The sequence below is a fragment of the Marmota monax genome, unplaced genomic scaffold, assembly GCF_021218885.2.
Source record: "Marmota monax isolate L192 unplaced genomic scaffold, Marmota_monax_Labrador192_F-V1.1 WCK01_AAM20220418_F8-fsc00038, whole genome shotgun sequence".
In the NCBI taxonomy this organism is placed as follows: domain Eukaryota; kingdom Metazoa; phylum Chordata; class Mammalia; order Rodentia; family Sciuridae; genus Marmota; species Marmota monax.
In genome coordinates, this window is record NW_026692498.1 from 12,626,552 (window position 1) to 12,641,403 (window position 14,852).

General features: G+C 42.5%; 1 protein-coding gene across 1 annotated transcript in view; it reads left to right on the forward strand.

Moving 5' to 3' along the window:
- The first annotated feature begins 1,111 nt into the window (after positions 1-1,111).
- The window catches only part of Osbp (oxysterol binding protein), a 30,758-nt gene continuing 17,017 nt past the window's right edge, over positions 1,112-14,852 (forward strand). Inside the window, exons 1-6 of the mRNA XM_046445676.2 lie at positions 1,112-1,512; positions 6,179-6,387; positions 9,196-9,446; positions 13,859-14,057; positions 14,307-14,409; positions 14,718-14,772. Of these exons, the coding sequence (XP_046301632.1) occupies positions 1,151-1,512; positions 6,179-6,387; positions 9,196-9,446; positions 13,859-14,057; positions 14,307-14,409; positions 14,718-14,772 (1,179 nt within the window). The 5' untranslated portion in view covers positions 1,112-1,150. The remainder of the gene's footprint in view (positions 1,513-6,178; positions 6,388-9,195; positions 9,447-13,858; positions 14,058-14,306; positions 14,410-14,717; positions 14,773-14,852) is intronic.

Consider the following 14,852-nt stretch of genomic DNA (forward strand, 5'->3'; position numbering starts at 1 on the left):
TGACAGTCTCGAATCAAATGATAAGGAGTGTGGTGCGATGCTAAGCGAACCAGGGAAGGAAATTAAAGGGATCGTGGATCCAACAGGGGCCTGTGGAAATTATTTCTGCTCCCCCACCCCCACCCCGAAGCTGGGTTTCCAGCTCTGAGAGCGAAGCGGGCCCTTTAGGAGGACTAAGGACGGGCCTGATCGCCAAGAGTCGCTATCTGTTGGATCACCTCTTCCTAAGAAGACATTATGGAGGACTTAATTCATAAAGAAGAAATTCGACATCGCGCCCACATCAAACAACAAGAGGAACCAACTAGCTGTCGTCTCCACCAACTTCCCTAAAGCTGGAAGCAGGCAGGCACGCCCCCAAATCACTCTTCCCGGATTTTATTGGTTGTCCCAGTCTGCCCCTCTCTCATGAAAATCTCTTTCATTGGTCAGTATTCCCAAGCTCCTGCTTTCACAGACAATTCCCGGAACCAATCATCTCCACGAATCGCCCCGCCTCTCCGTCGACACGTGAGTGACATAGACACTAACCAATAAGAAATGAAAAAAAAGAATGTGACGAAAGGCTCCTCCTCCCAGGCTCAAGCGATCAGTAAATGGTAGAAAGGGTTGAGCGGCTGATACCAACCACCAATCCGTAAGAGCGGAAGAGGACGATGAGAAGAGTGATGGGAGGTGGTGACGTGGCGGTGACAGAAGCATAAACTGAAATGAGCGGCGGAAACACTAGCCAATCGGCAACCAAACTGGCCGGCACTCTGCATTCCCCCGTCCTCCCAGAGCGCTAGAGACTTCAGAAAAGCGCCAATGAGGTTGTACATGCATCTGATTGGCCTTCATCTGAGCCAATCAAAGGCGGAGCGTGTGGACGCGTCCCACCCTGGGCTCTCACTGGGCGGAGTAGAATGACAGGCCCGAGAGAAATGCCAATGTCCGCGGGGTCTTCCACAAGTGACACTCCGCGGCACCAATCGACGTCCTCCACCCCGGTCACCGAGCCCTCCTTCCTCCGGCGGGCCTGGCGGGGCGGGGACGCTGCGCGGCGGCGGCTGATGCGCTAGCCGTGTGGGGCGCTCGGGGCGGCGGCGGCGGCGGCGGCGGCGGCTCTCGTAGGAGGTTCCGGTCCTGTATCTCTGGGCGGCGGCGGCTCATGGCGGCGACCGAGCTGAGAGGAGTGGTGGGGCCGGGCCCGGCAGCCATTGCAGCTCCTGGCGGCGGCGGCGCAGGTCCCCCAGTGGTGGGAGGAGGCGGCGGCCGCGGAGACGCGGGGCCCGGCTCCGGGGTCGCGTCAGGGACGGTGGCCACGGCAGCTGCGGGCGGCCAGGGCCCGGGGGCCGGGGGAGTGGCGACGGCTGGCCCAACCCCTGCGCCGCCGGCTGGGGGCTCGGGCGGCTCGGGCGCTGGGGGTTCGGGCTCGGCTCGAGAGGGCTGGCTCTTCAAATGGACCAATTATATCAAAGGCTACCAGCGGCGGTGGTTCGTGCTGAGCAACGGGCTTTTGAGCTACTACAGGTAACTGCTTCCGGGGCGCCGACACTCACCTTGCCTCCCCCACCGTAGCCCACAGCCCTGGCGCCCGGCGCCCTCACCAGCAGGCACGGCAGCCAAGGTCGCCCCAGGCCCTTTTCTGTCACTTGCGCAAATTGACAGCCGGTGACAGAAGTCCACTTCCACGAAATTGAAAGCCCCAGGACTTGTACCCGCACCCGTCCCCTGTTACCCCCCGTTGGTGCCATATCTCTCCTTCCCTGGCCTTTCCATCATTAATTGGAGAGCATCTGTTCTTCCATTGTGTTTCCACCACCACATGGGTGGGATTATTAATTGTCCCAGCAAGGCACTGTTGTAGGCGCTAAGGGACACATAGAAGAGCAAAGCCTAAGCACTGCTCTCAAAGAACTTAATAGTGAAAGTCCCAAAGTCTTAGTTATTTATGCTCAGTCTCTAAAATTCAAGGTTATTCGTAGCCCTTGATGTACCCGACCTTAATCTCTCCACAGTCAGGCACCAAGACACCATACACAAGGTGTCCTCAGGATTCTGCCCCTTGCCTTTCTTATCTCTCCAAGACTTATGCATACTTTCACCTTCTGGACAGCCCAGACTGGAGATGTGCCCTCTTGCTTTGCTCTTATTTTTGTTTGCCCCACCCCCTCCCGTGGAAATGTTTGTTGTATCCAACACTTCTGTGATCTTTTTGGTTAGTTAGAATTATGTTTTATTAAAATAAGAATCCATGTCTTTGGTATGGTTATTTCTGTTCAACATTGTTTATTTTGGAGTAGTTAATATATACTTATCCTCAGTGACTCAGAACGTGGTCATAACATGCTATTGGGCTTCTCCTATTACTATGTATAAAGGTGTTGATTTGGGGACAGGATACAAATATTCCCCAAAGGCTGGACATTGAGGCTGGGTGTTTTAGGTATAGTATTTGATTGACTCCCAGCAAAAACCTGTGGGAGTTATACAATATTCCCATCTTTCTAATGAGAAAACTGAGATTCAGCATGGGCAACTTTCCCAAGGTCTTGGAGGAGTCAGGATTTGAAACTAATTCTGTTCGCACCAACATAACCTAAAACCCAGGTTAGTGTTACACAAATCAGTCAGATACAGAGGTAAATTACTTATCTAAAGCAAGTAAGTATGGATTATGGTTACTGTATATACTTTATACAAAAAGTGTGTTTTACAGGAGACTTTGCTCAATAAACTGGCATTTCTCAGTGAACATTTTCCTAAAGACCATTCTGTTTGGGACCCAAAACACTGCTGTTGAAGAGTGACTCACTTTGTGTTCCTTTTCCTTGACTGTAATCATTCTGCTACCAGGAGAGTTAGGTTGAACAAATCTGTTTTCCATCAACTCCACTACATTGGCTTTTAGAGAATTTCTTTTTTTTTTTTTAACCATACAATTTATTTTTGAGAATTTCAAGAAGAGATTAAAGGTGGGAGCTGGAGGTTGTTGGTGAGAACACATCTTTTTTTCGTATCAGGATTGAACCCACAGGTGCTTAACCACTGAGCAACATCCCCAGCCCTTTTTATTTTTTAGTTAGAGATGGGGTCACACTAAGTTGCTTAGGGCCTCGCTAAGTTGCTGAGGCTGGCTTTGAACTCACAGCCCTCCTGCCTTAGTCTCCTGACTTGCTGGGATTATAGGTATGTGCCACCATGCCCAGCCAGAACACATTCTTATCTGTAAGATGCCTCCTATAACTCCTCCTCACTGCTTAAACATTAATTGTGAAGTTGTATATATCATCTACATTATTGTATTTAGAATTGATCTTAATATAACCATTACTAACTTCTCATCTAGGATAATCAGTTTAGTCTAAAATTTTACTCTGCCCCAGTTTTTTCCCCTACTCAAGTTCATGTTTTCTGGTTACTGTGACTGTTACTCTAATGTTCAATGTTCCTGACTTGATTCATCAAACACTATTAATACTGATTGCCCATTTAAAAAAATTGTACATCAGGTAAGGGCCTTAACATGTGGTCTTTCCTTTCCTTTTCATCCAAGTTATGTTATCTGCTTTCCAGGTCACTGGATCCTTTGTTCAGTACCAGTCTTGATCAGTGTTGATCACTATCTTTTCAAGTATTTGTAACTACTTTTAACATTTCTCCTATGATAGCTAGTGGTACCTGCCTAATTGCAAATAAAACTTCTCTTAAGACATATTCATTCACTTATTGAGAAACATGTGATTGGCCTGTCCTTAACAGCTAGTATGTTCCCCACCCATAAACCAATGAAGCATCAGGATCTAGATTATCAAATCTCTTCAGTACCCTCAAACTTGCTGTGAAGTACTTCTTTCCAACTATTGGCTATTTATTCTTCACAACAGGGTACTTCTGGTCCCCGTCTCCCTTTGGATTATTTAGCCAAATTGTCGTTCCTCCTGTTTTCATGCCTCTTAAACCTGCAATTTCTTGTGTATCCTCTTTGCAAAATATTATTTCCCTTTTAAATGAAATTATGTGCTTCCTAGACCCATCACTTTTTACCTATCCTGTGCTTCCTTCCATACCTGGTTACATAGATGATCCATTACTTAAAACCTTATATAGAATCCAGGCTCTCCCAGAAGCATCATGACAGGCTATACTGTTAATTTTCATGACTAGCTCTAAGAGATTAAATTACTATTTCAGCTGACCTTTTAAGGCAGAGGTTTCTAGCCAGAAAATACCACCCAGTACTTTAGTGTCTTAAAAACTTTTCTTTTTTTTTTTAATATTTATTTTTTAGTTTTAGGTGGACACAATATCTTTATTTTTTTATTTTTATGTGGTGTTAAGGATCGAATCCAGCGCCCCACACATGCCAGGCAAGCATGCTACCGCTTGAGCTACATCCCCAGCCTTAAAAACTTTTCTTGCAAGAGAAAAGAATCTTTCTAGATTCTCACTAGTCATTTATAACCATAGGTGTATCTACCTAAACTTCAAGAGCTTTGAGGTCAAGCTTGCCTTATTTCCAGGGTTCCTTGCAATCTCTTAAGTTGTTGTATACTTTATGCTGTTTGAGAAACTTCTTTAGTGTGTGAAGATGACCCATGCAGAAAGAGATTCCTAGGAAGTAGTTAGTGAAAAGTGCCAATAAGGAGGAATGTGATAGAAGGTCCAAGTGGCACCCTTGGAAGAGAAAGCAAGGGTGAGCCAGCCTGTCAGCTGTGTGTCTGTAATTCGGTCTGCATTATTCATAATGTAACTGAAGCTTGGGGGTGGGGAGGTAAGAATAGAAAACACAGGGATTCACATTACAGTGTGGCAGGTGCAGAGGATGGAAAATGGCCCAGTCCATTGAGACCCCCCTGGCGATCCCATACAGCTCAGTTGTGCATTGGAGGAGAAAAAAAAAAAAAATGTTTCATGTGACAAACCAAATGACAGCAAATCTGTCTTCCTAAGCATAGTAAACACACTTTTTCCAACATACCAAATCTTAGTTTCTGGAGAATGGGGCGTATGCCACCTCTGGCATGCAGGAATTCTGGATGTGCCAGGTATGTTTGGCCACTTGGCTTCACTGAAGAGGAAATGATTCTGCTTTGTACTGTGGCATTTGGCAAAGGACTTTGACCTCTTTATGTTCCCGGTTGGACAGGGAAAAAACTGCATGCAGTCTGAACATGCAGGTCCCTAGGCATAACCAGCATGGTGAAGAAATTAGCACAGTTTTCTCTGTATACACAATTGTGCTAGAAGCTTGTTATTTTATGTGAAGTGCCTTGTGGCTTGTTGTCACCAAGTAGTGCTGTAAAGTTCAAAAGTTAGCCTATTAATAGAACTGTCAGTCAGTAGAGACTGGGAAAATTTTTACACCCAGTCCTCAGTGCAGATCTGCTGAATCTTTCCTAGCTATTAATAGGATGGCTTAGGAGTTCCTACCAATAGAAGTCTGTGGACCTTAGAAAAGAACATATTCCAAAAAGATTAAAATGTCTTGTGATTCTTTAATAACTCTTTCTTTGCTCTCTCAGATGGGCAATTGTTCTTATTTCATATCATTTGAGCTATAGCCAGCATTTAATCATTGAAACATTTAAAGATGCCTTTTTACACTTCTGCAGTATAATTCTAAGCATGGTATGACAGTTCTGATTTGGGCTGATTTACAGTGAGGGGGATGGTTCAGTTTATAGAAGACAGAACTATTCTTAGGGAATGAGATTGTCATACAAAATTTTGTTGCAAGGGATATAAACCTTTATAACTTGCTAAGTAGAAAGTAACTCCTGACTGTGGAAGGGCAGGAGGGAATTTTTTGAGGTGAGGGAAGTGTTCTACATTTTGATTGTGATGGTCATACAGTTGTATACACTTGTCAAAACTCACTCAGTTGTACACTTGAGACTACTGAATTACTATTGCAAATAGTTATACCTCAATAATATCTATTTTTAAAAGGTTAACAGCAAGAGGAACAGTGGAAGAATAAAATTTGTTTAAGAAACAATTCTTAAAGGCTCTGAAATAAATTCTCAATATATTGTTTCTTGAATTTTAGGGGGGTTGTTTGCAGGAACTATAATTAGATTTCTAAGATTACCATATTTTCAAGGACTCAGAATTATGTAAAGAAATGAAATGTGTTAAAGGATAATCCACCCATTACCTTTTTCTTGAGCTTGTTTTTGTCTCACTTTTGCAGGTCAAAGGCAGAAATGAGACATACCTGCCGTGGTACCATTAACCTCGCCACAGCCAACATCACTGTGGAGGACTCCTGCAACTTTATCATTTCCAATGGGGGCGCTCAGACCTACCATCTGAAGGCTAGCTCAGAAGTGGAGCGACAGCGCTGGGTGACAGCTCTAGAACTGGCAAAAGCCAAGGCTGTGAAGATGCTAGCAGAATCAGGTAGGAAGCAAAGAAGACCTTGCCTGGAAAGCTTTCCATATGTCCCCATTATCTTTTGTTCCTCATTGTGTTTTGTCCTTTGATTATCACCTCTCTTAAATGTCCCTAGCTACTTTTCATCATACAGTATTTCTCCAGGAGTGGTGGTTCTCAATTGGGGTCAATTCTGTCTCCTCCAGGCAATTTCTGGAGATATTTTTAGTTGTCACAACTGAAGGAGATGCTACTGTCACCTAGAGAGAAGAGGCTAGGGATACTGCTAAACTCCCTACGATGCACATAACCGTCCTTCACAACAAAAAATTAATCTGGCCCAGATTGAAAAACTAGACATCATTCTTGTGTTTTTATTCTGTGTGGGGGAGAGGAGGGCACAGGGGCTACTGGGAATTGATCCCAGGCCATGAATAATCTAGGCAAGTGCTCTACTACTGAGCTAAATCCCCAGTGCCCCACCCACACATTTAAAACTTTTTTTTCTTTTTGGTCCTAGGGATTAAACCCAGGGGCACTTTACCACTCAACTATACCCCCAGTTCTTTATTTTTATTTTTTATTTTGAGACAGAGTCTTAATTATGTTGCCAAAGCTGGCCTTCAACTTGTGATCCTTGTGCCTCAGCCTCCTAAGAAGAATGCCAGTTGACCACCTTAACTTTTTGAGACATAATAACTTTATTATGAGGTCAGTCTTAGGAGTATTACAATTTGTAATTTGGATTGACCCCTACTTTTTTTTTTTTTTTAAACTTTTTTTTTTTAATATTTATTTTTTAGTTATCGGCCGGCACAACATCTTTGTTTGTATGTGGTGCTGAGGATCAAACCCGGGCCGCACGCATGCCAGGCGAGCGCGCTACCGCTTGAGCCACATCCCCAGCCCTTGACCCCTACTTTTTTCTCCTAAAGTCTTACTTGTTAAGTTGAAACAATTTTTATAGATGATGAAAAACCATATATTTTCTATAAAAAAAGACTTCATTTTGCAACATTAAACTAAAAGGAATAACCTAGTTGTATTTTTTATTTTTCTTCAAGGAAAGTGGTAGAATTTGCCAATGAGATGTTGATAGCTTTTTGGGGGTGGGGTGGGGGATAGTACTGGAAGTTGAACCTAGGGGTGCTTAACCACTGAACCATATCCCCAGCCACCCTCCCCTCCTTTTTTCTATTTTATTTTGAGACAGAATCTCAAAACTGAGTTGCTTAGGGCCTTGCTAAGTTGCTGAGGCTGGCTTCTAACTCACAATCCTCCTGCCTCAGCCTTTCAAGGCGCTGGGATTACAGGCATGTGCCACTGCATCTGGCTGAAATGTTGATAGTTTAATGAGCTTGTTCACTGAGAGTTTTGTCTGTTATTTATCTTATTGTCTGTCATTTCCCCTACTGTATTTAATATCTATTAAGCAGTGAAAGGAAAATTCACTGTTTTCTAATTTTATTTATTTATTTTGTATTTTTATCTTGGTTTTGCTTCTCTGTCTGACAGGCAAGTCTTGTCTTATTTCTTTTAGTTTTAGTGATGATGTTAGTTCCCCCAAAGGAAGTGACACTGCTAGAAAGGCATTTTGCAGTTAAAAAGTGTTAAGTACAAAACTATAGTAGAGGTACAACAGAGCTTCTTTCCTTGACTTATTATCAGAGAAGACTTTGCATTACTTTTATAGTAGTTTTAGTATCAAATGAGTTCATCATGAGATTCCAGAGCTCTCCTTCAGAAAAGATGAATTAATGAAACTTTTTTTTTTTTTTTTTTTTTTTTTGGTACCAGGGATTGAACTTAGGGGTACTTGGCCACTGAGCCACATTCCCAGCCCTATTTGTGTTTTATTCAGAGACAGAGTCTCACTGAGTTGCATAGTGCTTCATTTTTTTGCTGAGGGTGGCTTTGAACTTGCCATCCTCCCCCCTCAGCTTCCCAAGCCGCTGGGATTACAGGCATGCCCCACCGTGCCTGTATTTTATTCATTTATTTATATATGGTGCTGAGAATCAAACCCAGTGCCTCACCACATGGTAGGCAAGTGCTCTACCACTGATCCACACCCTTAGCCCCTTAATGAAATTCTTAATGACACTTTTAATGACATAGACTTTATCATAATGAATAACTTTTGTTCTCAACCCATTTCACCTCTCACCCAACAGATAATGGTGAATTTTTAATAATAATTGGTTAGGACTGGATTGGTACTCCAAGCTAAAATTTAAAGACTCAATAATACATTCCTGATTCCAAGAGCTATTCAGCTTCTGTATGGCTTCCTGTGTGTCAGCGGCTCTCCAACTTCAATGTATATCAGAAATACTTGGGTAGCTTATTAGAACTGCAGTTTCCTGGTCCATGTTTCACACCAGCTGAATCAAAGTTTCTGGGCATAAGGCCAGAGACTCTGCGCCTTTAAAAAGTGCCTCAGGTCTGGCACGGTGGTGCACACCTGTAATTCCAGTGGCTTGGGAGGCTGAGGCAGGAGGATCATGAGTTCAAAGCCAGACTCAGCAAAAAGAAAGGTGTTAAGCAATTCAGTGAAACCCTGTCTCTAAATAAAATACAAAAAAGGGCTGGGGATGTGGCTCAGTAGTCAAGTGCCCCTGAGTTCAGTCCTTGGTACCAAAAAAAAAGAGCCTCACGTGTTTCTGGCGCCGGTTGAGTGTATACTACACTGTAGAGAAATCATCTGCTAATTGGCAAGCCTCCAGATAGAAAACGCAGCATGATGAGTGTTGGTTTGGTTGTGGGCAAAGTAGGTAGGGTTTCAACTCTTGGTTTGGTTCTGGAGTCATATAACTTACTTTTGCATCCCTACAGATGAATCAGGAGATGAAGAGTCTGTCTCACAAACTGACAAGACTGAACTGCAAAACACTCTCCGAACCCTCTCCAGCAAAGTGGAGGACCTGAGCACGTGCAATGACTTGATAGCCAAGCATGGCACAGCCCTGCAGCGTTCCCTCAGTGAGCTAGAGTCCCTAAAGTTGCCTGCTGAGAGCAATGAAAAGATCAAACAGGTCAACGAGCGAGCCACACTTTTTAGGATAACATCCAATGCCATGATCAATGTGAGTACAGATGGTACCTCTGTTGCTTTTTGATTCTTTTCCTCTTTGAAACATGCTTCCCCGCTGTCAGAAAATTGTAATTGGTAAAGCACAAAGCCTTAGACCCTGCTTCACTGCTCAAGGGCTTTAAGTTACATTGTTTCTTACATGAAATAGAACATGTTGCACCATATGGAGTGACTTTCATGCTCTGCTCAAGCCGTCAGGACATTGCTTCAGCCTGAGAATTAGTTAGGAGTCCAGAGTTGCAGTCTTGCTTTTGCAACTAGCAGGACATCTGATGGTGATATTAGTTGAGTTCCTTAATCTCTCTGGATTGTAGTTTTATTTATATGTTTATTTTTATCTAATTTCATCTGTTGGATCTAAAAGATCTCCATGGGTTCTTTCCACAACATTTTCTTTAGCTTTAGGCTGGAGTCCTAGCCCTACTTGGCTAATGCATTCTGGCATACAGGATAGTAACAGGGGCTGGATCAAATACTAGTGAGGACCTTATAATACTGGTTAGTCCTTGATTTCAGGAGTAATTCTGTTGATGGGACAAAATCTGCAACCTTTCTTTTATAATGAAGGGGTAGCCCTTTTGCTTCCTTAGGACTCCTATTTTGGGTAGCTGTTAGTTAGTTTACGGGATATTTTAGCTGCTTGGGTTCAAGGCTGCAGGTGAACAGAACACCAGTGGCCTTACTGATGAATTGATAGTTATGAAATGAATACATGGCTTACAACAATGCTGTTTTTCCTCTACTGGTCCTGATTCTCACCTGGCAGGTTATTTTAGTTCCCTTCCACATAAAAACACGGGGAGACATTTTATACGTGAGAAGACTATTCTGTGAGAAAGGGTTTTTTGCTGGCTTTTTTTTTTTTTTTTCACCCTAATTAAATGGGATGAAATTACCTCACTAGTGCCAGATTTTCTCTTATTTAGGTGAGGATAGTAAGACATTTGCTTAAAGCTAGTTTAGTTCACTGAAGACTCTTAAAAGATCAAAGTCCTTTTCCTATGACCAAGGGAAAATTTAGTTGGTGGAAAGTAACCATCAAGTTACTTTAGCATCATGCTCTGAAGTGTTGAATGCTCTGAAGTGTTGAACACTCTTCAGTGTTTTGATTCACATAAGGTTCAGAGAACCCAAATTCTTTTTTTTTTTTTTTTTTTTTCAGTTAGGGGTTGCAGGAAGATTACCCATCTCCTAGGACCACTCAGCAAGCTAGAACTGTTGCTTGTGCTTCTGATGTCTAGTTTGCTCTTTTTCCAAACTGTTGACTTCCTAGTTACTGTGTGTTTAGTCTTCTGGTCATGACACTGCAGAGAGTGAAAGCTACTTTTTATCAATGTCAGGTGACCACACTATTTTTTTGTATTAGGGTTTTTTCTTTTTCTTTTCTTTTTTTTTTTTTTTCTATTCTGATATGTTGTTTTCTTTGTACCTTTCTGGTGCTAATATAATAGCAAGGTGTTAGGTGTAATAGGCACATTAAAAATTAACATGCTAATGCATGACAGCTCTAAATGAACAGTTATATTGAAGGAAGAGTACATTTTACTCAATTTCTTGACAGCTTAGGATATTGCCTTTCTTACCACCAAAGTGAATCTAACAGAAGACACTGTTAATATATCCATTTGCTAAATGAGTACCTGCTATGGTCCATACACTATGCTAGGGGATATCCCTGGGACACATGTGGTCTCTACCCTCAAAGAGATTACTTTCTAGTGAGAGGACAGAGATTTGAGTGGATCATGATATGATAGAATGAGCATGTCTAGACTGCTATGGCGTTTAGCTCAGACCAGAGGATTAGAGAACATAGCATCTCAGCTAAATTCTGAAGGAGCAATGACTGTCTTTCTGGGAAGAAGGGCAACATAGAGCTTGGCCTGGGTTTCAACCACCTACTCTACCTTCTGTATAACCCTGGGCAACCTTATTCTCTGAGACTTCAATTCTTTATCCTTAAATGGCTTTGATGCTAGTAGACTCTTCACAGGGTTGTTGAAAGGCTTTTATTATGTAATTAATGTGAAATGCTCAGCAAAGTACTGAAATATGTCTCTGCTAAATTTTAATCATGATCAGTATTACTAAAAGGGAACAAAGAAGAGTTGATTGGGGTAGAGGTATGGCATGTGTGGAGCCCTCCTTCTCCACGGTCTGGGAACTACTGGCAAGGAAGTAGCTGGAGGTGAGAGGGGAGAGGAGGTAAGAGGAGATGCAGATCCTGCTAAGTGGGCTTGGTAGATTGGGTAAGAAGAGAATGAGAGGAGTTTTGATGTAGCCATAATTAATAGCTGGCACCTTTTTTGAGTGTTTACTGTGAGCCCCGTGTAGTTCTAAATGTTTTACATGTAAAGCACCAACTCTTTGAGGTAGTTAATATTTTAATATTTTTAATTCTTTAAGATAAGATAAGGGGCAGAGAAGTGTGCCTCAAATTACACAGCCAAATAGTAGGATGGAGCTGTGATTTGAGCCCCAACAGCCCAACTCCAGAAGTATACTCTTTACTGCTTCTGGTATAGACAATAGAAAGAAGTATGGATTCAAAATATTGAAGAATAATCAATAATACTTGATAATTAGATATGAGGAAGGAAGCAAAACTAAAAGAGGTTCCCCTTAGGTTCCTGGCTTGGACAGCTGAGAGGGCCCTGGAATTGTTCTTGGGATGGAGAACATCAAAGGGAGAAACAGAGTCAGCAGAGGAGTGCAGTGAGTTCAGTTTGGGATCCACTGATTCTGAGGTTACTTTGAGGCATTGAATAGACACCTAGATTCTTCTCTAAAACTCAGTGAGTGTGGGATTTGGCTTCACTGACTTAGTAACCGTTGACCTGCAGGCAATAGTTGAAACCATGGGAGTAGACATTCTATTTAAGTTTCTCTGACTCTTAAGCTTACTTTGCTTCCTCCTTCCTTTACTTATCTGTATTCTTTCATTGACTTATTAAGCAGACTTTATCAGGCTCTCACTGTGTACAAAACAACTAAGTTATGAGCTAAAGATCTGTATATGAATAAGCTAGGGCTGGGGATGTGGCTCAAGCAGTAGCGCGCTTGCCTGGCATGCGTGCGGCCCGGGTTCGATCTTCAGCACCACATACAAACAAAGATGTTGTGTCCGCCGAAAACTAAAATGTAAATAAAATATTAAAAAAAAAAAAAGAATAAGCTATAAAATGTGTCTTTAAGTTGCTCCTGATCCATCTGGAGAGGGAAAATCAGTCACGATTCTGCCATGAATGCGTAAAATGGAAGTATGTGCAAAGCACCAAGCAAATGTAAAAAAGAGACTGACTACCTTTGAGACTAGGGGGGAAGCTGTCACAGAATTAACATTTGTCCCAGGTTTTGAGAAATCAGGATTTCTCCTATCTTAGAGAGGGGCTAGGAAAGAGCATTTTAGGCAGGGTGGATAGCATATGCTGAGGCAGGCAGGCCTGAAAGAACTCTGTCCAAGAAATGATAAGCAGCTCAGCATGGCTGTATTGTGGAGTGTAGCATATCTACCTGAGAGAAGGCGACAAGGCAGGTGGGGGCCGTCCTGTGAAGGATGCTTAGTATTTATAACCACTAATTGGTATCTGGTTTCACTCATAGTGGTCAGCCAGTGGAGGGACTGATATGAGCATATTTCTATTTTTTCTTTAGAATCCTTCTTTGATTCCTCAAGTAGGTCTATAATTTTTAATGTCAGTTGTTTCTCTCAGTGACCAAAATAAAAGCAAATTATGTTGCCTGGTATTTAGTCTAATTCAGTACAGATTTTCGGTTCTCAGTGTCTAACTTCCTCTGCTTTAGGTTACTTGAGTTTAGTCAATAATTTATTGAACTGGGCTGGGAATTGTGGTACATGCCTGTAATTCCAGCAACTCAGGAGGCCGAGGCAAGAGGATTGCAAGTTTGAGGCCAGCCTTAGCAACTTAGCAAGACCCTCTCTCAAAATAAAAAAATAAAAAGTGCTAGGGATGTGGCTCACTAGTTAAGCACTACTGGGTTCAATCCAAGAACTGCCCCCCCCAAAAAAAAAATTACTGAAAGTAGTTATTCTGTGTATTTTCTCTTCTTGCTCAGTCTATAATTCTCTTTTGGTGTAGTTCACATACCTGCCCTTTGTGATATTGCCACAAATACTTTGTCTGGGTTTACTGCTCACTTGGCATTTGTTTAGTCCTAATGACCAGGAAAATGTAAGAGAACCATGACAACCATTTTCACTCTTTTCTGAGTTTGACCTTGATTGTAGCATGAGCTAGCTGTCCCTGATACTGTGGAATACAGGGAAAGTCTTTCTCATTTTTCTGCTGAAGTTCCCAGAATGAGGTTTCTTAATGGGCTTACAGAGGCCGGAGGAGAACCTGACTAGTTGAGGTGACACAATCTAGTGCTTTCTCCGCACAGGCCTGCAGAGATTTCCTCATGTTAGCCCAGACCCACAGTAAAAAGTGGCAGAAGTCACTGCAGTATGAAAGAGACCAGCGTATCCGACTGGAAGAAACCCTTGAGCAGCTGGCAAAGCAGCACAACCACCTGGAGAGGGCCTTCCGGGGAGCCACAGTGCTGCCTGCAAACACTCCTGGCAGCGCAGGATCTGGTAAAGGTAAGACGCTTTGTTCTTGCATAGCCTGTTCAGATTTGAGCCAGGTGATTTTCTGCAATTGATAGAAGAGCTCCAAATTCTCCACAATTAATGACTTATCTGAAGTGGCTTTGGAGCTGTTCATTTCTTCTGGCTTTTCCACTACTTTACCATTTGTTGCTATGTTTGTGGTTGGTACTGAGAAGAACTGCGGTACCAGGCATTTGATAAATATAACCAGAGAAAACAAAGAAGGCCTTCTCCTCGTAGATCAGTGCTGCTCTGGGAAAGGAGACATGAGTGATGAAGATGATGAGAATGAATTTTTTGATGCACCAGAGATCATCACCATGCCTGAGAATTTGGGCCACAAGTAAGTTATCCTTTACTGTCATATCTGATCATCAAGAGGTTAGAAACATTGTTCAATGTGGGAATGTTATAGTTGTCGACATTTAGTAAAATCTGGGCTCTTTTCTTTAAGTAAGTGGAAAACTGTCAGCTTTTTACATGATGAGTTCTCCAGAGGCATTTACAGTCATATCTATTTACACCTTTTGATTAGCCATCAATAAGTTTGTGCAGCATACTTGACATTCTGCTTTGTAAAAAAAAAAAAATTGAGGCCCAAACTCTAGTTGTGCTCTTTGTTCTAAATCTCCTGTGTTCCCCTCTATGCAGACGCACTGGCAGCAATATCAGTGGGGCCAGCAGTGACATTAGCCTTGATGAACAGGTAACTCCTATGTGGAGGGCATCAAAGGTGAAGGATTTGGGCTATGAGTCCCATGGATTTGTTTGTAAAGTGCTAAGAAA